This window comes from Ursus americanus, chromosome 14 (assembly GCF_024610735.1).
Source record: "Ursus americanus isolate L20-20 chromosome 14, mUrsAme1.1.p, whole genome shotgun sequence".
Lineage (NCBI taxonomy): Eukaryota > Metazoa > Chordata > Mammalia > Carnivora > Ursidae > Ursus > Ursus americanus.
In genome coordinates this window covers 32,564,226-32,586,232 of record NC_142140.1, presented here as the reverse complement: position 1 = coordinate 32,586,232, position 22,007 = coordinate 32,564,226, and the positions used below count along the sequence as shown (strand labels likewise).

Sequence of the window (22,007 nt, the reverse complement as noted above, 5' to 3'; positions counted from 1 at the left end):
TATCGGAGAACAAAAACACTAGAGAAGAAAGAAAAATCAAAAGAATGAGCCTCATTTGTTCCGACTTGTGGAAAAATGATGGCAGCAGCAGAAGGGAAAGAGCAGGTAGCTTTCCCAGGAGAGCAGAGCTGGCCTCCACCCGCTGGGACCTGCAACGTCTGTGCCTTCGGGCACCCGGCTGGTTCTTGGGCCTCGGAGTTTCCTGCAGCCAGAAGACTCTAGCGCCAGCTGTGTGTTTCTAAGAGGTGTGCAAAGGCATTTCAGAATCAAAATATTGATGGGAAGCCCCGGACTCTGGAAAAGGAGAAGTGTGGATGGAGGAGGGGCAGAGAAGATGTTACATCCCATGGGATAAGAGCAAAAAGAGGCAGAATGATACTCCCAGAATAACATGATGCAATACAAAACAGGGAAACAATGTATTTTCAATGTAAACATTAAGTCGCTGTTTATTGTAATGGAACCAAGTCTTAAAAGATTTGTGCAGAGACTTAATTGGGGGAGCCGTTAAAAATATCTATCACTACCCCCTCTCTAAAACTCTTAAGAAATTTTGTTAGAAGTATTCTTACTTGGTTTTATCCATATGATGGGCATCGGGTCAAACAGAAGTTTGGGATGTTGTTCGGCAAGCAATCCACTGTGAGGAGAAATTGACATGTTAATTAGAAAGAAGATGAACTTTGCTTCTAGAAATTGCTACATAGATATTAGCTTTTAATACAAGAGAGGACCGGAAATATGCAGAGAAAGAAATATAAAACAAGACAAAACAAAGCCAAGGAAGAGGCAATGAATAATTGAAAGGAAAAAAAAAAGATAATTATGGCAAGGCGGTATGTGCCAACAGTGGACAAGTATCAATTCCTGCCACTTTTTAAAAAAAATATTTATTTAATTTGAGAGAGAGAGAGAGAGCGCATGCATGAGGAGGGTGGGGGCAGGAGAGAGGGAGAAGCAGACTCCCCACTGAGCAGGGAGCCTGATGCAGAGCCCGATGTGGGGCTTGATCCCAGGACCCCAGGATCATGACCTGAGCAGAAGGCAGACACAACTGACTGAGCCACCCAGGCGCCCCTGCCACTTTTTAAATACCATCCAGGAGGCCAACACTGTCCTATCACAATTGGTCCTCACCATGACCTTGTCCCCATTCCTGTGCCACAGATGAAGAGTGGAGGCTCAGAGAGGTTGAGTAGTTCTCTTAGAGTAACACAGCCCTTAAGTGCCAGAGTCAGAATTCAAGCATACATCTGCCTGTCTAGAAAATGAAGTTTCTTTTCCCTGTGCTACATTGTTTATTTGTTTGAAAAAAGGAGGGAAGGAAGAAGGGGAAGAAGGGATGAAGGGAGGAAGAAGGAAGGAAAAGATGAATAAATGCATCTATAAGGAAAAGGAAGTGAAGACAAATGTCAGTAGATGATGAAAAAGAAGAGAGAGAGAAATAACCACAGGAACTAGCTACAGCTAAGTCTCCTCTTCACCCTGTCTTGGAATGGTCTCTCTAGAGCCTCTTTCTTGCTCCCCTCAAGGGATTCTCTGGGCCTCCGCCTTTAACCCTCCCTTGAGAGCAAAGCCTAACCCTGACCCTGGAAATAGAGGATTCTGCTTATTAATGGATTGATAAAGAACAGGGTTCCGAGGGAAATAATCTCTCCCCTTCCCTCTTACCCCTACGTATTTTTTTTTTTAAAGATTTGTTTATTATTTTAGAGCACGAGTGGGAGGGGGAGAGGGAGAAGGACAGACTCTCAAGCAGACTGCCCGCTGAGTGCAGAGCCCCGAGGCAGGGCTCGATCGGGCCGCTGAGTTCCTGACCTGAGCCAAACCACGAGTCCACAGTGTAACTGACTGCGCCACCCGGGCGCCCCTCCCTGACGCATTTTAAACAAGAATAGCAATGCTCGGTTTCCCAAGCTGGAAATTCAGTATTTATTTTAAATACTTATTTATCATGTCATCAAAATCTAAGAGAAAGTTTTCCATTCACCAACAGAAACGGGAAGTTTACTATAACCATGAAATGTTTGAAAGTGAGGCACTCCTGCATGTTACGAGACAGACGTGAACAGTCCTAAAACAGAAGAAAACAACTTCAGCTAACTTTTCTACTAGTAAGACCATTAAAATATTAACTAAAAATTCTTCAGGACCTAAAAATACTCACTTAGCAATTGCTCCGGGCTGAGTAATGATTTATGGCAAGAATTCTGGTATTTTTTTACTACTTGCCATGTTCCCTAGAGGCGGCCGTCTGTTGGGCTGGGGGCGGGGGAGCCGATGGCGTGTTTTACCCATTCAGCTACAACTAAAGACATCTCTGCCCTTGAAAGCCCTGACCTTGCTCTGTCCCAGCGTGCTCCGTCGAGGTACAAGCCGTGGATGTACACGCCATCTTCTGGGGCCGTCTTGGACGTGTCCGAAGGAATAACCTGGAGGGAGAGGCGCACATTCGTAATGGTCTCTTTGCCAGACAACTGTCTCATAAGGGAAACATTTGCTCAATTTTCAGAACGTATTCAGGGAAACCCCACTATATAATGGCTTGTATAAATTTTTCGGTAAAAGTGTAAATGTAAAAATGTATAATACAGTTCTTTTTGAAGGATGTTATCAGTTTTTACTGTACTTTAGATTAATTTTTGCTAAAACAGAAGAGCAGCATTATTTGAATGGAAAATTGAAATATGTAAAAGTCCTATCAGACACAGCAAGACAGATATCATCTACTTTCTTCATGAAACACAAAGAATGGAAAGAATGGACCATAAAGATAGGAATTCTGCATATCTTCCTTGCTTAAATACATGATTTTGATATAATGATAGACTGTGGAGTTTAGGGGATTACTGTACCTCAAATTCATATCCTAGTAAATCAATAGGGATGGTGTATTTTCTGGCATAATTCTGCATAGCTCCAGTTAGGAAGGCTTGGGTGAAAAAGAATCCTGAGAGCCAGAACACGTTAGGTTTTCCTAAATTATGCCAGTCCTGTAAAGGGCAAACAGAATGCATTATGTTCATTGCCCAACTCACACAGCATCACCTCATATACAGTTCCTGGTTCTGGTTTTTGTGCTGCCCACACTTTCCATCACAGGACTCTCTTCCTAACACAAAACACTGGTCTCCTACCTCTTTTCCCTTATAGTTACTCTTCTTGGAAAATTCAAACAAATTTTAACATTAACTTAAATAAAACAAAGTTTGAAGGATTCACATCTTTTGCAAAGAGCTAAAGGTAAATTATTTGGGGATTTATAATTTTACTTAATCCTACTCAAAAGCCACTATCTTTAGATATCTCACACAGAGCCCTGGTGTGTTGATTCCAGCTCCTTAAGCCTCTAACACCCAGTGTCCCCATGCCTACTGCCCCCACCCCAGTTCAGAGACCCACTGTCTTCTTGCTGTGTTGATGTGTCCGTCTTCTCACTTCTTCCGTCTCTGCTCAGGACATCTAGAGTCATGCTTCCAGAGTAGACTTCACCATGCACGGTTAGGACTGGGTTTAGCACCTTGTAAAATTCTTTAGTGACCTACTACTACTCTACCAAATTAAAGTCTAAGCACCTTAGTCTCCTAGTCAAGAGACTTCGCAATCTGGCCCCAAATTGTATTTCCAGCTTGATCCCTTTGAATTCCCCTTTAAGCATCTTGCAGTCTAATCAGACTATCTGCTCGTTTCTTCTCTGCATTGGGTGGACATCCATTGTATTTTCTGCTTATCTTAAAGTGACAATACTCTTACATCCAATGGAGGCTGAACCTTTCCACTCTCTCAACCCAAGCACTTCTGGTGCAGGAACTCTGCTTCCTGGGGTGGGCACGTGATTCACGCCTGGCGACGATACCTCTGGTCATCGTGATCAATTCAAGAATGGACATGTGACCCCATCAAAGCCAGAGATGCAGAGACTCTTGCTGGCACTTTTGGGGAAAAGACGCTCAGCTCTTTGAAGTTGCATGGATGTGGGGGCAGAGCTGCTGCTGCTCTTTTGCTGCCATCGGACAAGAACCTACCTGAGAATGGAGTCAAGCCTCAGAGAAGTGGAGCCAGGAGATGAGGTACAAGAATTGAGGACCAGGGAACCATTTTGCACCCCAGGTCAGCTCCTGTCTGGAGCCGCTTGACGCCCTGGATTTTTCAATTACTGAGGCAATAAACTTTGTGTTTATATCAGAATTTTTACAACAGAATCGGTCCTAAATGAGATAGTGCCTTTCATCGCACAGCTATCCCTAAGTCCTTTTCCTTTTTTCTTGCAGCGTCCAAAACCTCTCATCCCTTAGATCCAGCTAAAGTATTTGGCTTCCTCATCCAGGAAACAAGCTCTGCTTTCCTGGGCTGGAAGAACTCTCTCCCTTCTTTGAATTCCCAGAACATTTTACAAGTTGATCTTTAATGACACATCCCCTACTCTACTGTATTCGTTTTTTCTTAGGTACATAAGCTTATCCCCCTGTAGACTACTGGCAACCTGAAGGCAGCGCTCACGTGGTCATCACCTTTTTATCTCCCAGAGCACACAACAAGAGGTTCTGGACAAAGTGGGGTCTCAATTCACATTAGCTGAATGGACAGATGAATCAGTAAAATGAACTCTGTCTCTGAGCGAGCAGTGCACTGTGGGAAGAAGCCAGCTTTGCTTCCTGGGAGGAAGAGACCAGACTGGTGCTAGAGATGTTGCAACAGTACAAGCTACCAAGTCGAGAAGGCGGAGGGGCGCCTGGCTGGCTGAGCAGGTTAAGCATCGGACTCCTGATTTCCACTCAGGTCATGATCTCAGGGTTGTGAGATCGAGCCCAGCATGGTGGGGGTCATGCTCAGTGGGGGTTCTGCTTGAGATTCTTTCCCTCTGCCCCCACCCAGGGCTCTCTCTCTCTCTCAAATAAATAAATCTTAAAAATTAAAAATTAAAAAAGAAAAGGTGGAGAAAGAGATGGAGCTTGACAAGAACACAAGCCAGGCAGATCCGGCACCATGTACAAAAAAGCTGGCAGAACTCAGAGGGCAAGTGTATAGAAAACTCCCTTGCTCACTCGAGGACTTCATTTAGCCAAGAATGTCACGAGTGTCTGGGTCAGTGACTTGTACAGGGTTTCTGAATTAGCTACCATTTACTGGGTGCTCGGTGCGTGCCAGGCACTGTGCTCAGCACTTCACATGCATCGCGTCCTTTGGTTCACGGAGTAACTCGGTGAGTTATTCCCCCCACCTTACCAAGGAGGGGACTGGAGTGCAGAAAGATGAATAAATAGCATCTTGCTCAGTCACACAGATACTAAGTGTCAGATAAGTAGGATGAATGGGGAGAGAGAAAAAGAGGAAGAGAGAGAAAACTCCAGATGACTAATTTGCTTAATTTGTTAACTCTAAAAAATACTGGGAGGTGAAGTCAAGAGTCCAGGAGAAAGAAAGGAGAGGGGAAAACCACACGGCTTCCCTCAGGGTAAGGGGACAATGGGGGAAAGATCCATTTAGAGGAAGGTACGGCAAAGGATGATAAAAGTGCCCAATAATGAGTGAGATCTTTCTTACTCATTCGCGTGGAATGATTCCAAGGGGAAATTCAAATTTCAGAGAGTAGGGAGTTTGGCGTGAACTTTTATCAACAACAACAAAAGGAATTTGTCCTGGAGACTCTCCCTGCTGGCACCATGCCAGGACCCCTCTAAAAGACCAAGGTAATGCCTCTTCGAGGCCCTTTAGGAACGAAGCAGTATACAGGAAATGGAAGCAGTTCCAATAAAAGTTTCAGAAAAGCTTGGGAAATGAAATGAAGTGTAAAAAGAAAAAAGAAAAAGAAAGATTGTGGCAAGGGGAGGATGTGATTAACCATATCTCAAATGCTTTTGATAAGGGAAGGACAGAGGCTATACACACCGGAGGGACGCAGCAGGCGTGCTGCGGACATGGCTAGGACTCGTCCAGGCTTCGCCTATCCAATAGCTTCACCTATCCGATCAGCAAAGATAAAAACACCTGATTCTGAGAAACAGACACTCACATTCACTATTGTTGGGGACACAGTTAAAAAATTTTTCTGGAGGCTGACTAGGTAATGTCTATTAAAATCCCTAAAAATAGCCAAATGGAATTGATGAAAGTATTAAAAGAAGGATCCACTGACCAAAAGGAATTTTTCTAGAAACGCAAGGGTGGTTTTACACTTGGAAATCTAGTGACATAATTCAAAGCAATGATAAGCTAAATAAGAAATATAAGTCACATCATCAGCAATAAATGCTGCCAAGGCATTTGATAAAGTTCAACAAGTTACGATGTTACAAACGAATAGTCCACTTCTACTGAATTCTTACAACGTACCGTTGGATTGTCACCCTGTGAGGTCAAATTAACCATTTCATAGATGAGAACACTGGTAAGTGGCCCTGAACCCTGGAAACCCCTGTCTTCTAGACTGTTTTTTTTTTTCATTTGTTTGTTAAATGTAAAATCTACACAAAAAGCTCCTATAAATTTATTTTTCAGAAATAGCCCAAAAGAAAAATGGGCTGAGGAGAAATACAAATGGCAAGCACACATACCAGAAGAACACAAGCTCACTAATAATAATAATTATATTATATATTTTATATGATATATTATATAATATATGCTATATATATTTTATTATTATTATGTATATAAATTATTATTATTTATTATGCTGGTCACCAAACAGTACATCATTAGTTTTTGATGTAGTGTTCCATGATTCATTGTTTGCTTATAACACCCAGTGCTCCATGCAATACGTGCCCTCCTTAATACCCATCACCGGGCTAGTCCATCCCCCCTGCCCCCAAAACCCTCAGATTGTTTCCCGGAGTCCATAGTCTCCACAAATTATTTAAAAAGGGGAGGGGGGGTGCCTGGGTGGCTCAGTCAGTTAAGTGTCTGACTCTTGATTTCAGCTCAGGTCATGATCTCAGGGTGGGGGGACTGAGCCTGCGTTGGGCTCCATCCTCATTGGGGAGTCTGCTTGAGATTCTCCCTCTCCCTCTGCCTCTCCCCCACACACTCACTCACTCTCTCTCAAAAAAAAAAAAATCAGACTGAAACAATAAGATATGGTAGATCTATCAGATTAGTAAAAGTTAAAAAGGGGTGAATGAGAAAGCCTCTCTCTCCACATCTTCATAAGCACTGGCTATTTTATGATTAGCTTCCACAGTGAAACAAATAAAGCTCTAGAGTAATAGAAAGGCAACTGAACACAGAAAGGTCATATGCCTAATGTGAGTTTCCAAGAAGTGTTTTGGGGGCTCTCCCCACCTCTTACCCCCACAGAAATGGTAACCACACAGTGGGGCCAAGCTGAGTCGCTGGGGCGGAAAGACAGTGCCCTGAACATCCTTTATGTGTGTGTTTGGGCTGGTGGGGGCAGATTTCAAAGCTCTCAACTTTTCCCTGGCTTTAGGAGATAAGGGATAAGAAGCAACTGATTTTAAGACAATGGCCAGTTATTGGTAAATCCAAATCTCGAGTTCTTTTTGTGATTTACTACCAGTATTAAAATCACATGACCAAGTATGTGGTCTCAAAGAGCCACGAACCTAGAATCTTAAAAAAATATAAATGTCACATATTACTTGGACTTGGGTAAAGTAAAATTTTCACTTTCTATTCAGTACTTTAAAGTATGTGTTATTTTCAATATTCTTTCTTTTCTTTTAAAAATTTTATTTATTTATTTGAGAGAGAGAGCACAAGCAGGAGGAGGGGCAGAGGGAGAGGGAAATGCAGACTCCGCACTGAGCAGGGAGCCCGACTTGGGGCTCAATCCCAGGACCTTGGGATCGTGACCTGAGCTGAAGGCAGATGCTTAACAGACTGAGCCACCCAGGTGTCCCTATTTTCAATATTCTAAAATTTCGGTTAGATTACCATGAAACTGCTAACCACATTGCTCAACTCAGAGACATTCAAGTGACCGGAGTGTTGCTAATCTCTCTCCAGTCAACCAAAAAATAAAATTATCTGCATATATCTGTAAATAAAACATATAATCTTTTACCTGCAAAAAGTTCAACCGGGCTAGAAAATCTGTGATATAACTTGCTAGGGGTTTAAGACTTGGGTATGATCGTGCGGCCCATATTTCTGGAACCTTTCCAACAAGCAAACTGCCAGAGAGTGCCTCCAATGCAGAATCCATTACAACCACGCCCTTGATAGCCTTTTCAAGGTCCTGTAGAGTGTTGCGTATAGTTTTAATTAAGCTGCAAAGAAAGGAATTATGTCATCAATGTTCATGTGAGGGTAAATACCAACATACTGTCTTTCCAGAAGAAGAAATAGCAGAAATCTCATTCACAGCCTCATGGGAGTGTTTCACCAAATGGAGTCACCTCCCACTTGGTAACGGAAGGTACTTTTAGGTGATACTTGGATGAACATTTTTCATTGTAATCATTACATAATATAGAAAATAACACAATGAGCATATCAAAGTTGTTGCTTTCTGGGTATTATGGCTTAAGACCAGGCTAATTTAAGCAGAGAATGATTTTAGGAAAAATATCAGGTAAATAATGTTACAGGGTGACATGCAAATATGGAAAAAGTTATAAAGGTGTGATGCAAAAGGCTGAAAATTGTGAAATAATTCCTTAGAGCATAAAGCATATATTCATTGATATACTTGCAAATACTTTGCATCCCACGTAGGCCCAAACTGCTAAAAACACTGTAAATGAGCTGAAGGTTTTAGACTAGAAGCCTAAGCAACTGACAGTATGCTATTACATATGAATACATATGGTCTTTGTATAAAAAATACTGAATTAAGGCATCACAGTGTTTTAATGTATTTTTAAGTGTCAAGTCCAGAAACCCAAATAAACTTGAAAACACTGTAGAAAATTCATATCAAAACAATTTTTCCATTCCTTGAGCCAGGATTGAATTGTAGAAAATTCAGTTCAAATATTCAAAGCAAATAATTTGTTCATTATCGTGAGGTATGTCATCGACCTCGGTTGCACTCAGGAAGAAAAGGGAGGTGTATATGCGTCAAGTGGCAGAATAATGACAAAAGACTTGTCATTGGTTCATTTGGTCTTTGGTTCCTGAGGAGAACAGTAACAGATGGGTGACAATTATGACTAATGAATATTTTCACCAGTAAAACAGATCTCATTTCCACCATCATTTTTGCATTCTGAAAGATACCTTCACTTCTGGGGCAGAAGATTATACAACTTTAAAGAGTGGGGATGGATCCTAAGGAAATGGAAGGTTTTGATAATTTTTTCTCAAAATTTTAATTCAATACCAGTGTGTCTTTTTTTTTAAATCAACTTTGGTTGTTTTCTGAACCACTGGGGAGATAGATTCTTACTTGTTAAATCTTTCCATTTCTTGTACTAACACGGTATTCATGCTCTCTTCATATCTCACAGGAAACTTCAGTAGTGCTAATTCAATGTCAAAATCATTTGGTAGCTAAGGAAATAGATTTTGAAGATCACGTATTACTCTCAGAATGGATAATTCGTTTCGTTCAGCTATCACATCACTAGCAGCTAATCACATCACCAGTCAGTTACTATGGGCCAGGCATTGTGCTCACTGCTTTCCATACATTATCTCATGTAATCCTTACCACGCACTCTCAGGGGGCTGTTGTCATCTCCATTTTACAGACGAGGATATTCAAGTACAGTCGACCCTTGAACAATGCAGGAGTTAGGGTGCCGACCCCCCACGTAGTCAAAAATCCATGTATAACTTCCACTCTCCAAAAACTACTAGCAAGCTACAATTGACCGGAAGCCTTGCCAATAACATAAACAGTCAATTAACACATATTTGGTATGTTACATGTATTATATACTGTATTCTTACAATACAGTAAGCTAAAGGAAAGAAAATGTTGTTAAGAACTGGGTGTTATACACAAGTAATGAATCATGGAACTTTACATCAAAAACTAGGGATGTACTGTATGGTGACTAACGTAATAAAAAAAATTGAAAAAAAAATCTTAAGTACATTTACAGTACTGTATTTATCAAAAAAATTCACATATAAGTGGATCTGTGCAGTTCAAACCTGTGTTGTTCAGGGTCAACTATGCAGAGAGGTTGAGTAACTGCCCAAGGGCACACAGCCAAAATGTAATCTGTTGAAATCCACAGGTCTCTAAGTGCAAAGCCCATGCTCTTTACTACAGGCTATAGCACTTTGCAGAAGATACATGTATTTCTGAAACGTTGTGTAATTTCCTTTTGTAAGCTGAATCTTATTTTTCATTGATAAAACTGATTTGCCATTTCCTAACTGTTTTATATTTATTTCCAGTCAATTATCAACTGGCTCCAAATAGTTTAGCTTACCCCACTTTCAAATAATTAACGTGTGACTGTAGCAGGGCTCCAAGAATAGGGAGAGAGAAGGTGTCAAGTGTCTGGTTTCTATGAGGCACCTCAGAGATGCTAGAGAAATGAAGGGGGCTTTGGGACTGATAGTCAAGCCTCAAGACATTGGAATTCACATTCCTAAAAGGCAAAGAAGCTTCCCTGTCAGGGAGGTCCTGAACTAAGAAAGCTGAACTGCCCAGAGTGTCCCCAGATGAGGGTCCCTGAATGGTGCAAAAGAATTATTGTAAAGTCACAGTAAGTGGCATCACTCAAGGACTCTTTGGCTTAGCACAGGTCTCTTTCCCCAAATACATTCCCAAATGCCCCTGCCAGGGTAACTTCCTCTTAGGGACCATGTAAGAGCCACCATTCTGCAAGGGCGAGAACCTTCCCCCCAGAGATCAACCGCAGAAACAGTAAGCTGCCAGGAGTGAGAAGAGTCAGAGAGCAGAAGCAGTAGTCCGGGGACAGGGTGGGAGGAGGCTAGCTTGCTTTCACCCAGGGGTCGCGGGAGGGCTGCTCCCCTCTTTCTCCAGTGGCCGCAGCCAGGCCTACGGTGCGGAGGCTCTCCTTAGGAATGGGGTAAGGCAAGGCCACCAACGCAGAGGAGAGGAGTGGTGCTGTCCGTGGGCTTTCGAGACCAGTGGATCATGGGTCAGGCTCTGCTGCGTCAGAACCCCTGCCACTGATATATGGGGCTAAGAATTGCATTTACCCTGGAGGGGAATGGTGAAGATACGCGCTTGCGACCCTAATCTTTCTCAAGTTCCCTTAGTAGTTCTATTTTGAATTTAAGACACAAAAAAAGGTGAGAAGAAAGAGTATCATTCTGTTTTCCCGGGTAGGCTAAGTACTTTGGGCTACAGTACGAAGAAAACAAGAAAAAAAACCTGTAGTTGCTAATTAGGTCTGATCTTACTCTGTGCCCCTCCCTCCCTCCGGAAGGTGTAGATGAAAAGCCATTCAACCCAGGAACCAGCAAGTCCAGACCATTTCCTCCTGTTTTTAAAGAGTAGACCCATTATCTTTGTTTGGAAATGATAATAAGTCACATGTTCTTTAGCTCGTCCACAACTGGAGTTGCTAAGAACTTACATCGTGCTGGGCATCGTGCGGAGCGCTCTAACTTCATGACCTCTTAAATGTTCACAAGAACCTCATATGGTTGGTACTACGCTCGCCACTTTACAGATTGGGGAACTAATGCTCAGCCAGGCAAAGTTTTTCACTCGATGTCCTAATGCTGCTAAATGGAGTCTTCCAATGGTCATTTCAGTACCATTTTAATTTCTAGTATAAGCAACGTGTTTTAAACTAAACATTACCTTCTTGAGAATATCTTTGGTGATTTCTAATAGGGTCTGGTCGGCACTTCCCGAGGATCCTGTCTGTTTGGAGCCTCCCTGGGTGAGGAGCAAGGACTCAAAGAGGACTTTTGTTTGTTGCAGGTCTTTGGAAATATCAACATTTTCATGTAATCCAAATATCTCAGGGTGCTGAGTAAATGGAAGATTCTACCAGGAAACAGAAGAAGCATCACATTTCCACCGGCTACATTAATTCATAAGGTGTAAACACAGGCAGACCAAAAAGGGTTAAAAATCAACTACGCATTAAGCACCGAGGAATCAAACTCTTCCGATTTTCAGTAAATGGCCAGAAACAAAAGATACTGAAAGTGGATTGAAACCACACTACTTGCCTAGCTCTCTACATTACAGGGGAACATCTCATTATTTGCTTTCAGAAAAATTACACTTAAATCTAACCCTACTTTCACTGATATCGGTTACCTTAATGAATTCAATGTACTCATCGTAGGTGCCTTTGGCAGGTGCAAAATAGTTTCCACTGGGAGAAAACTTGTAATGAGGGTTTTCAATGATTTGTGGGTTATAAAAGTCAGCCAGCATGGTTAAGAGGAGACGTCTGTCCCAATCATCTGTCACCCTTCCTCCATAGTTACATTCGCCAGTCAGGTAGGAGATAGCTTCAAATGGAACTGTATTATATTCATTTATAAATAACTGAAACAAAGGAAAAATAAAATGAGAAAAACAAAGTTTTTTTTTTTTTTAATTTCCATTTTAAAATGACATGAAATATCTGTCAATCATCTGTCTACAGGCACAGAAGTGGGGTTGAAAGAACTATCATCACAACTCACCTTTGGAAGGCTGGGATTGTTAGTGTTTATTTTACTTTACTTTTTTTTTTTTTTTTTTGAGAGAGAGAATGGGGAGGAGGGGCAGAGCAAGACAGAGAATCTTAAACAGGCTCCATGCCCAGTGCAGAGCCCGATGTGCAGCTCAATCTCATGACCCTGAGATCACGACCCGAGCTGAAATCAAGAGTCAGATGCTTAACCAACTGACTGAGCCACCCAGGTGCCCCATTAGTGTTTATTTTAAATTACTTCCAATTTTAGGGCGGCGGGGGGGAGGGGAATAATCGTGTATTGCTTCTGCAGTAAGAAAAACATTTAACAAAAAAAGATGACATGAAAATTACCAAGGCTTTTTCATATGAATTTGAATAAACCTTATTTTTAGAGCACTGGTCCTTAATTGGGGCAATATTGTCTCCTAGGGGACCTTTGGCAATATCTGGGGACATTTTAGATTGGTGGCCGGGGGTGCTACTGCCATCTAGTGGGCTAAACCATGCACAGGCCAGCTGCCCACAGCAAGGAGCTATCTGACCCCAAAGGCCAACAGCGCCAAGGCTGAGAACCAGGTGCCTGACTTAGGGACTGTTTGCAATGTGGGTTTCTTTCTTTCAGTCCCAGATCCTTTACTTTTTCTCATAGACAGAAAGTTTTGGTAGTATGTATTGGGATGGTATAAGTTACTGGATGAGAACTTTTCCGGCCCTTGAAAATTACCTAATAGTGCAGGAATTAAAACAGAAATGATGCACAGTTAAGTAAAAATTTTTCCAAATTCTCCAGAGCCAAGTTAAAAGAAGATATCATTCTTTGAGATTCCCATATTTTCAGGAGAAAGAGAAGTATCAAGACATATGAGCAGGAGACAGAGGGAAGATCATCTTTTGTGGTGAGATAAGTTATTTGTGAAAGAGGAAAGTTTCTCCCTTTGTTACCTTTGGGGGAGGGAAAGGTATGTTTAACTGTGTTCCCCCCTTTCCCAAAACAGAAGGAAGAGACCCCAAGAGAAATTCATGTTAAATTTGTGGCATATGCAAGACATAGAGACTAACAGCTCATTCTTTGGTTGTCTATCTACTTAGCATAAGTTCACTGATCTGCCTTTCTGGAGGCAAGAGGTAGCGTCCTGGTGTGACCAGGTGAAGACGGTTTAAAGACTGACCCCTCTCAAGTACCCAGTTCTTGATGATAGAAAAGAGGATTTAATCTATGCCTCCAGCTCCAGTGTTGGGGTGAGGAGGGTTGATGACACCAGAGGCTGCAGGCTGGGGCCTGGCCAGAAGGTGGAGAATTCTCAGTGGACTGGTTATCTGCAGTAGGATGATATTAGCAAAATGGTCTCCAAGCTTAGGCTGTAATCAACTAAATCGTTCTTAAAACAAATGTTTAAAATCAATGCCATTTTGTCATGTAATTCTATAAACACCAATTTCATCAGTTGTCCAAGGATTTTCAAATTGACAGGTTTGTTCCAGTTAAGGTTTCTACCTTGTTTAGAGGAAAGAAAAAGAGTTGATAAAATATCAAAAGTTCCTGTAAAAATTATCAGTTATGGAATAAGCATGATTAACTATTCATAGCCTTATAAAACCCCACCTGAGTGAAATCTAATAGTGCCCATTTGGGCTTTATCAACACTTGCCATTTTCCTTTATGAGGTCCCATGTCGCAAAGGCTCTTGTCACAGCAAAGAAGCAGAAATATAGTAATACTCTGTGGTTGTCCAGCTGGATTAGTATATTTGGTAAAATATGACAAATAATTGGAAAAGTATTGGAGTTGGACAAACTGGAGCTCAAATCCTACCTCAATGGGCAAGCTCACTTCTTAGCTTTGGTTTTCTCAAAAATAGGGATAATACCAACCTTACAGGGTTGCTGTGAGGACTAGAATTGTTTTAAGTAATGTGCGTAGTTCAAGGTGAGAGTTAGGAATTTATAGCAGAAGTTATTCTTTGCGGGGGGAGGGGCTGCTGACTATCTGAATGTCTCACTTTGTGAGTCTACAGAAACTGGAAAATCCAGACTTTCCTAGCCTCCTTTATAATTAAAGCTTAGAACTGTGAACTAGACTTCGAACTGGGGTGTAGTGCACAAAAAAGCAGGAATAGCCAAGAGTCTTTTTTGATGACATCAGAGGGCCTGTAGTAGACCAGAGTCTGTGTGGCACATATGGGAGCTGTGGTGCTGAATATTCAACCAGGGTTGAGGATCTGCTCTTACCAACACATGGTGAGTTCTAGATAGGACTCTAGATGCCTTGGCTATCCAGACATCTTGGTGATGCTATGATCTACGCAAATATTCTTTCTATATATTCCTTTTCTACTTAAAGTAGGCAGCCTATTTCTTTTGACTGATAGAGCTAAACTGTAGCTTGACCGATCAGAGGAAGAGAGTATAGTAAGGATCTATATAAGGCCAACGCTTGAGGAGGGCACTGTAGAAAGACAGAAAGAACGGGGGTCCTTGCCCAGTCAAACCAACTCCAGAGCCTGTCTTCCCTTTGTACTACTTTTTTATATGAGATAATAAGTTTCATTATGATTTAAGCCAGTTTGAATCAAGTTTTCCATTACTTACAGCAGAAAAAATCCACAGAGATAGTGCTTTATAAACCACGGTTATAATTATTGCTTCTGTCTACCCACCTACTAGTGATGTTGGGAGGATTAAGCATATTTTAAGCAAAGGGAGTTGTCTAGGGCCTGACACACAGGGATCCTCCATCAGTGTTAATTTCTTTCTAATTATACCTGTAGTTGTCGAATACTGATGCGTAAGTCTGATTCATTAAATCCATATGGAATATTCCAGCCAAGAGGACCAAATTTCTTTCTCTCTTGTACAAGGGCATGAAAAAAACAAACTCCAAACAGCAACTTTTCCCATGTCTTGAGTATAAAAATTACACAACAAGAAAAAATTCTGATCAGATTTCCATCAGTTCAGAGGGGAATCCACAATCTTTTTCATTATAAGCTTCTATGATCATATATTTCTGTAAACTTCTATTTAAAAAAAGACATGCTATCTAAAACAAGGCATACTATAAAGAGTATTAATCTTATGACTTAAACCCTCCAAAGCTAGACGAACTGCAATATTAAACTTTGTTAAAATGCAAAATTCTACCATTTGCCAAAGTACTAGCTACTCATACTTTGGTGTTGTTCATAGATATTTACAACTTCAATACTTATAAAACGTTATCCTGTAGACTCACTGGCATATGCTCAAGACTACAAGTGTGACAGCATAATTATGATGATAGCAATAAATCCCAATATATAGTTTCTGATTTTATGATTTTTCATTTGGAGATCATTTTTGAAACCCTTGTTTATTTACTCTGTCCTGGTATCTTCATATGTGTGACATGTATGTCAGAAGGGATTGGCTTCTCACTGAGCCTGTGTTAATGCCCTGGAGGATGGCCACCCATCTCTGAGGATCCCCCCATGTAAGTTTCAAGTATGCTACCTTAATGGTTTAAATTAGATAGTTTCAAACAGTTCCAAATGCAGTAAAAATCCATCCAACTATCTTCATGTGATGTAGTAGAAATTATTTCTATAATATTAAAATGCAAGTACACCACGGCCTTACTGAATAACTATATTCTTGAAATGTTGTACATAAATTAAAGCATATTTTAAATATACTGGGTGAAAGCTGTGGTGAAACATTTAAAGGGAAACCTTTTGGCAATGAAAACAATAACCTAATTTACATGTATTTTCCACATATTTTCACCCAATAGGGTTTTCTCAAAGAGATCATAATCCCTCCACATTTTTGGTCTGTGCTTGTGGGCCAAAAATGCTCCTTTGGTATCAGAGAAATCTTGGGATTTCTTGCAGGAGCTCAAACCCTCAATGGGGATCAGACACTATACCACCTTCTCCATTTTATTAAGCTCTCTTTCTAGCTAAACCAACAAATATCCTACCTTTCTCCCAGAATTAAAAAAAAAAAATTATTGCTTAGAACTAGGGGCAGACGGAAAGCAGAGAGAAACTAGCTGGCTTCCAAAGAATTCAATTCTTTATTTTCAATGCCATTCTTTTTCTAGCTCAAACAGGCAAATATGATAAATGGCATGTATTGGGTGAGGGCAGGGGATGACTTTTCCTTGGTGTTGATGTTTCCTTCCTTGTGAAGAGACCTCAGTGTAACACTTCTAGATTCTCTCCAACCTTGTATCCACTGCAGAAGGGAATAACCTATCTGGTTAATAAATTTGGGGAAAGTTAACCAGATATACTTTGCTCAGCTTTTCCCTTTTCTGTCTCAGAAGCGAGCTTTTCTCAGGGAAGAATTTCCTCTGTTTCTGAGGGTGGATAAATCTGTTTAATTCTATTCAGTGATACGAACCCCATTTGTTCACAGATATCAACGACATCTTCCAACCTAGTCTATACCAGTCATTAAAGTTATAATCTGGTTCCCTTATGGTTACACGTTTTCCTGTTTCTTAGTTGGTAAGAATGCCAGTAGGAAAAAGGAGTGCTATTTATTAGGACTCCTAAGTCTCCAATACCATGTGCAAAACTGTTTTACATGGGTGCACTGAAAAGCATGATTAACTATCAAAATGGTATCACTAGAACTTAAGTTCCATGAAGGCAGATTTGGGAGGTGGGGGTCTATTTTATTCTCACTGCTTTATATCTAGTACCTAGGAGAGTACCTAACACACATTTTGTTGAAAGAATGAATGCATGATATGAAAACAGATTGCTACTCTTGGGTCTTCATCAAAGTTGTTATTGGATTTTGGTTTACGAACTAAGACACGTTCAGTCAACAGACACCTATTGGAATGTCTGCTCTGTGGGAAGCAGAGCACAAGCTGCTGCGAAGAAAATGATGAACGGTATGGGCGCAATATCTACCTTTTTAGAAAAGGCCTAAAGTGTAACATTGTCAAATATTTATATTCCCAGATTTTCTCACTATAAGAACACATTTCAAAAGCTCCAGAGGCTGAACATTACCAGTTCCTTTCCCTGGCATCCACCAAAAAACTGAGCATCAGAAATTGGGTCAGTGAGGTAAGACTGAAGGAGATTTAGCCGAAGACCCGTGGGAGGCTCATTAGTCATTTTCACTCCATTCTGCAGGATGGTTACCGGGAACTGAGACAGAAGAAACAGAGCATTACTCAAGATAACCAGCTCGAGTCCTAAAAATGCATATACTAGTGGGTTAAAATAGGTAAAAAGAGGACTCCAGAAATATTTTTAAGACCCCTTAGGTGAAGCATTTAAAGCTTGATTAAGACACAACATAAGAGATAACTGTAGATAACATAAGAATAAATGTACTGAACTTCATACAAAATAAACGTACTTTCGGAGATGGGTAACTTGTGAGCCAAAGCCTAAAGGACGAGTTACAGACTTCAGGGGTAAAATCTTCACATATTTTTTCCAACATGGGCATCCAGGAGACAGCGAGGTGACAGTTCTGTAGGCACACCCAAGTTCCTTCTTCTATGGCTGCTTTAATCATTTTTGTTGCAATTGGTCCTTGTCCTTGTCCCAGTGAAATTGCTTGAAATTTATTTCCAGACATAGCTTTATCATTTGCAAATTTCAGCAGGCCTAAGAGAGCACACACACACAAAAACCAGTTTCATACTTATTCTAAAATCATAAAATATGCCTTGTGTTTCAGTGTGCAGGTACTTCACTGGAAGATTCCAGTTACTTTCCCTTATGCACCTCAGATTTACTAAGTGATCTACAATCATATAAGAAATGGCCATTGATGGGGCACCTGGATGTCTCAGTCGGTTAAGCATCTGCCTTCAGCTCAGGTCATGATCTCAGGGTCCTGGGATTGAGCCCCGTGTCCGGCTACCTGCTCAGTGGAGAGCCTGTTTCTCCCTCTCCTCCCCACTCGTGCTTCTCCTGCTATCTCTCTAATAAATAAATAAATAAATAAATAAATAAATAAATAAATAAATAAATAAAATCTTAAAAAAAAAAAAAAGAAGTGGCCATTGAGCAAGACAGTTTATTTATAGGTTCTTCAAAGTGTGCAGTAGGCGGACTTACTAGCCATAGGGTCCGCTCCCGGAGACAGCACAAAAATTAAAGGGATGGTACAGTTTGAGTCCAAGTAACTCTTTGTCAGATCAAATGGTGGAGGCTCCACAAACTTCTTCCCTAGTTTGTCAGTTACGTAATTCGTTATAGCGGGAGTTATCTGTTAAAGAGAGAAACGATATGCCCTTTAGAGTAATTTTCATTTCACCTAACAATCGTGATGATTACTGAAAACTGACAAAGAGGACAGTTTGAGTCTAATGGTCAAGAAAAGCATGCGGCATATCATAGACAAAGTGCGAATTTCTCTAATACATAAAAGTGTCTATAAATTGATAGGACCAGACTAACAATCCAAAAGAAAAATAGGCAGAGACTATGAACAGTGTATAGAAAATGACTTATGGATCCATTTATAATAATGGAACTTAAACGTACGAAAAGGCGCTCAACCTCGCTCAGTATAGCAGAGGCTGCAAACTGTCTCCCTGTTAGTCTCCTTGTGGTGAAACAACCCCAAGTTTTCCCAACTTTTCCTGTACTTAGATGCAGCTGTGTGATTAAGTTTCGGCCAGAGGGATGCAAGTAGAAGTCAAACACAGAGCTTTCAGAAGGTATTTTTATAAGGTAACTGTTTGCCTTCAATATTCTCTTTTGCTCTTCAACAGCTGTGGTATTCATGAGCCAGATTCAATCTCGCTAATGAGGACCACACTCTAGGGGACTTTTCCTAGTATGAGAGAAAGCGCTTGAATGTCTGGACGATCTCAAAAGCAGAGCTGCCCTGCCAGTCCTCAAGCATTTGCTCTGGGCTCTTAGGCGAGAGAGAGATTCACTTCTATTTTATTTAGGCTACTGTATTTTAGGTCTCTTTGTTACAGCAGCTTAGTCTTACCCAAATATTCATAATTTTAAAGAACACAAATGATAACTATGCTTAGATACCATTTTTTGCCTATCAGATTGTTAGGTAAATGGACAAGGATAGTGTCTGTGTATTGACCCCTAGAGGGTTTCCTTTACAGTATGCTGTTAGCTCAAAAGCCCATTGGCATCAAATTCACACTTTCGCGTATTCAACTGTTGTAAACATAGCCCAAATAAGCAGATGTTTAGCTGTTGACACCTGCCTACTTTGCACCCAACATCTGCTAGCTATAGATAAGTCCCAGGACATAAAGACCCCAAGCCACTGCAGTCCTTCAGAGCTCCAATCCAACGGCTCCAAACCATAGTGCTGCTGAGAAACAACCCCAAGACACCATACAAACCTCTTCTCTCTTCTCCCAAGGGAGTTTCCTTGCCCTCCTCCCCTTTTGAGTTGTGGGACCCTCAATCCCCAAATCCCAGCATCTGGAGAGATTCCTGCTGGGAGGGACCTCTCTCCAACATGCAAGCTTGTTAAAGCATCATCCAGTGGAGCACTTGTGTGCCTGCTACCACCTCACATCCACACCTTCCCCCGCCTCCATCAGTCCCCAGATTCCTCAACCCCCACCCCCCGTACAGATTAGCAAAGATCCTAAAGTTTGGCAACATTCTGTGTGGGGGAAAAAACTACGGGTTAAACAGATACTCTCATACACTGCTGTGGAAAAGCAATCTGGTGTAACTTTCATGGAGGGCAATTTGACAGTATCTATAAAATTACAAATGGGCAAATCTACTGACTCAGCAATTTTCTTCCCAGGACTTCATTCTGAGAGATAGCTGCACATGTGAGAAATGACTTTTGATTAAGGTTATTTATTGTAACATTTTTAGAGCAGATAATATACATATTGTAAAGGTCCATCAATAGGAAATGGTTAAATTACGGCATACTCTTATAATGAAATACCATGCAATTATAAAAAAGAACGTGAAAGCTCTTTATAAAAGAGGGCGAAAAGCAACATGCAAACCATTTGTGTTAAAAATAAATGGAAAAAGAATTTATGCGTATGTTTATATGCGCATAAAAGGGTAATAAGCAGTTAACACGAGTTGCCTGAGGGAAACGATGCTGCGAGCCTGGGAGACGCAGACTGGAGGTCCACTTTTCTCTGTATTCATGTATTCAAAACAGTTCTGAACCACAGGAATATGTTACTTATTTATAAATTACATTAAAATGAATTTGAAGCAAAAGAATTATACTCATCAACATTAGCAGAAAATAAGTATGAATAGGTATTCGATATCACCTTCTAAATGCCAAACAACTTTCTAAAGTGAAACTGTAAGAATTCGGTGGAGGGAGGAGAGATCATCACAGGCTTCTGGGTCCTGGCAGAGAAGGGTCTGCAGTGTGTGGAATAGATGGGAAGGAGGGATACAGTCTTCTGTAGGAGAAATTTTGTGTAGTTGTGAGCAATTCTGTAGGTTTAAATGGTGGAAATTTCCAGAGGTTTCAAGAAGATAAGAATGGAATTGCAGAAAAGAGGCATGATTAGCTAAGGTAACAAGACTGCTAAGCTGTACTTCCGCCATGATTCTATAGGTACTGAAAGGCCGCTGAAGGGTTTTCAAAAAAGAGCTCATCATGATATAACAGACTATTTCTTTAATAATTTCACATGAGCAATGATTAAATCTTTTTTTTAAACCATTAACACTATGTATAATTTCTTTTTTCTTTTCTTTTTTTTTTTTAAAGATTTTATTTATTTATTTGACAGAGATAGAGACAGCCAGCGAGAGAGGGAACACAAGCAGGGGGAGTGGGAGAGGAAGAAGCAGGCTCATAGCTGAAGAGCCCGATGTGGGGCTCGATCCCACAACGCCGGGATCACGCCCTGAGCCGAAGGCAGGCGCTTAACTGCTGTGCCACCCAGGCGCCCCTTATGTATAGTTTCTATCTAGCACAGATCTTCGATGTAAATTTTAAGGAAGGGGAGATACTGAGGACACAGAGACCTTGCCCCCATTACTCTATGCACAGATCAGGGCAATGTTCCCTGAGATGATATAACTGCAATCAAGTATGATAATTTTCTACAGAAAAAGTACCTTGTTCCAGTAATTCAATATAAGAAAAAGTTGTAAGATTTTTCTGCAAGATTTTGATCCTTCACGTAGATACTCTAGAGAAGAAATTATGGAGACTCGAACAGACCTGGAGATGAGCTTTGTGGTGGTTAATTTTAAATGTCAGCTTTGCTAGAACGTAGTACCCAGATATTTGGTCAAATACTAGTCTGTATGTTGCTAGGAAGATATTTTAAAGATGAGATTAACTTTTAAATCGGTAGACTTTAAGTGCACTCCTCTCCATAATGTGAGTGGGCCTCATCCAATCTTTGAAGGCCTTAAGACAAAAAAAAGACTGACCTCCACGGAGGAAGAGGGAATTCTGCCAGCACACTGCCTTTGGACTTGAGCCGCAATATGGCCTCTTCCCTGGGTCTCCAGCCTGCAGATTTTGGACTTG

The 22,007-nt window shown here is 41.0% G+C and overlaps 1 protein-coding gene across 1 annotated transcript in view; it reads right to left on the bottom strand.

Annotated features, from left to right (window-relative positions):
- The window catches only part of DNAH12 (dynein axonemal heavy chain 12), a 191,437-nt gene that overhangs the window by 903 nt on the left and 168,527 nt on the right, over window positions 1–22,007 (bottom strand). Inside the window, exons 63-73 of the mRNA XM_045807406.2 lie at window positions 18,605–18,755; window positions 17,895–18,148; window positions 17,540–17,680; window positions 15,296–15,433; window positions 12,167–12,400; window positions 11,699–11,887; window positions 9,353–9,456; window positions 8,027–8,231; window positions 2,856–2,993; window positions 2,341–2,432; window positions 573–640 (exon numbers count right to left, since the gene is read on the bottom strand). Coding sequence (XP_045663362.2) covers window positions 573–640; window positions 2,341–2,432; window positions 2,856–2,993; window positions 8,027–8,231; window positions 9,353–9,456; window positions 11,699–11,887; window positions 12,167–12,400; window positions 15,296–15,433; window positions 17,540–17,680; window positions 17,895–18,148; window positions 18,605–18,755 — 1,714 coding nt within the window. The remainder of the gene's footprint in view (window positions 1–572; window positions 641–2,340; window positions 2,433–2,855; window positions 2,994–8,026; window positions 8,232–9,352; window positions 9,457–11,698; window positions 11,888–12,166; window positions 12,401–15,295; window positions 15,434–17,539; window positions 17,681–17,894; window positions 18,149–18,604; window positions 18,756–22,007) is intronic.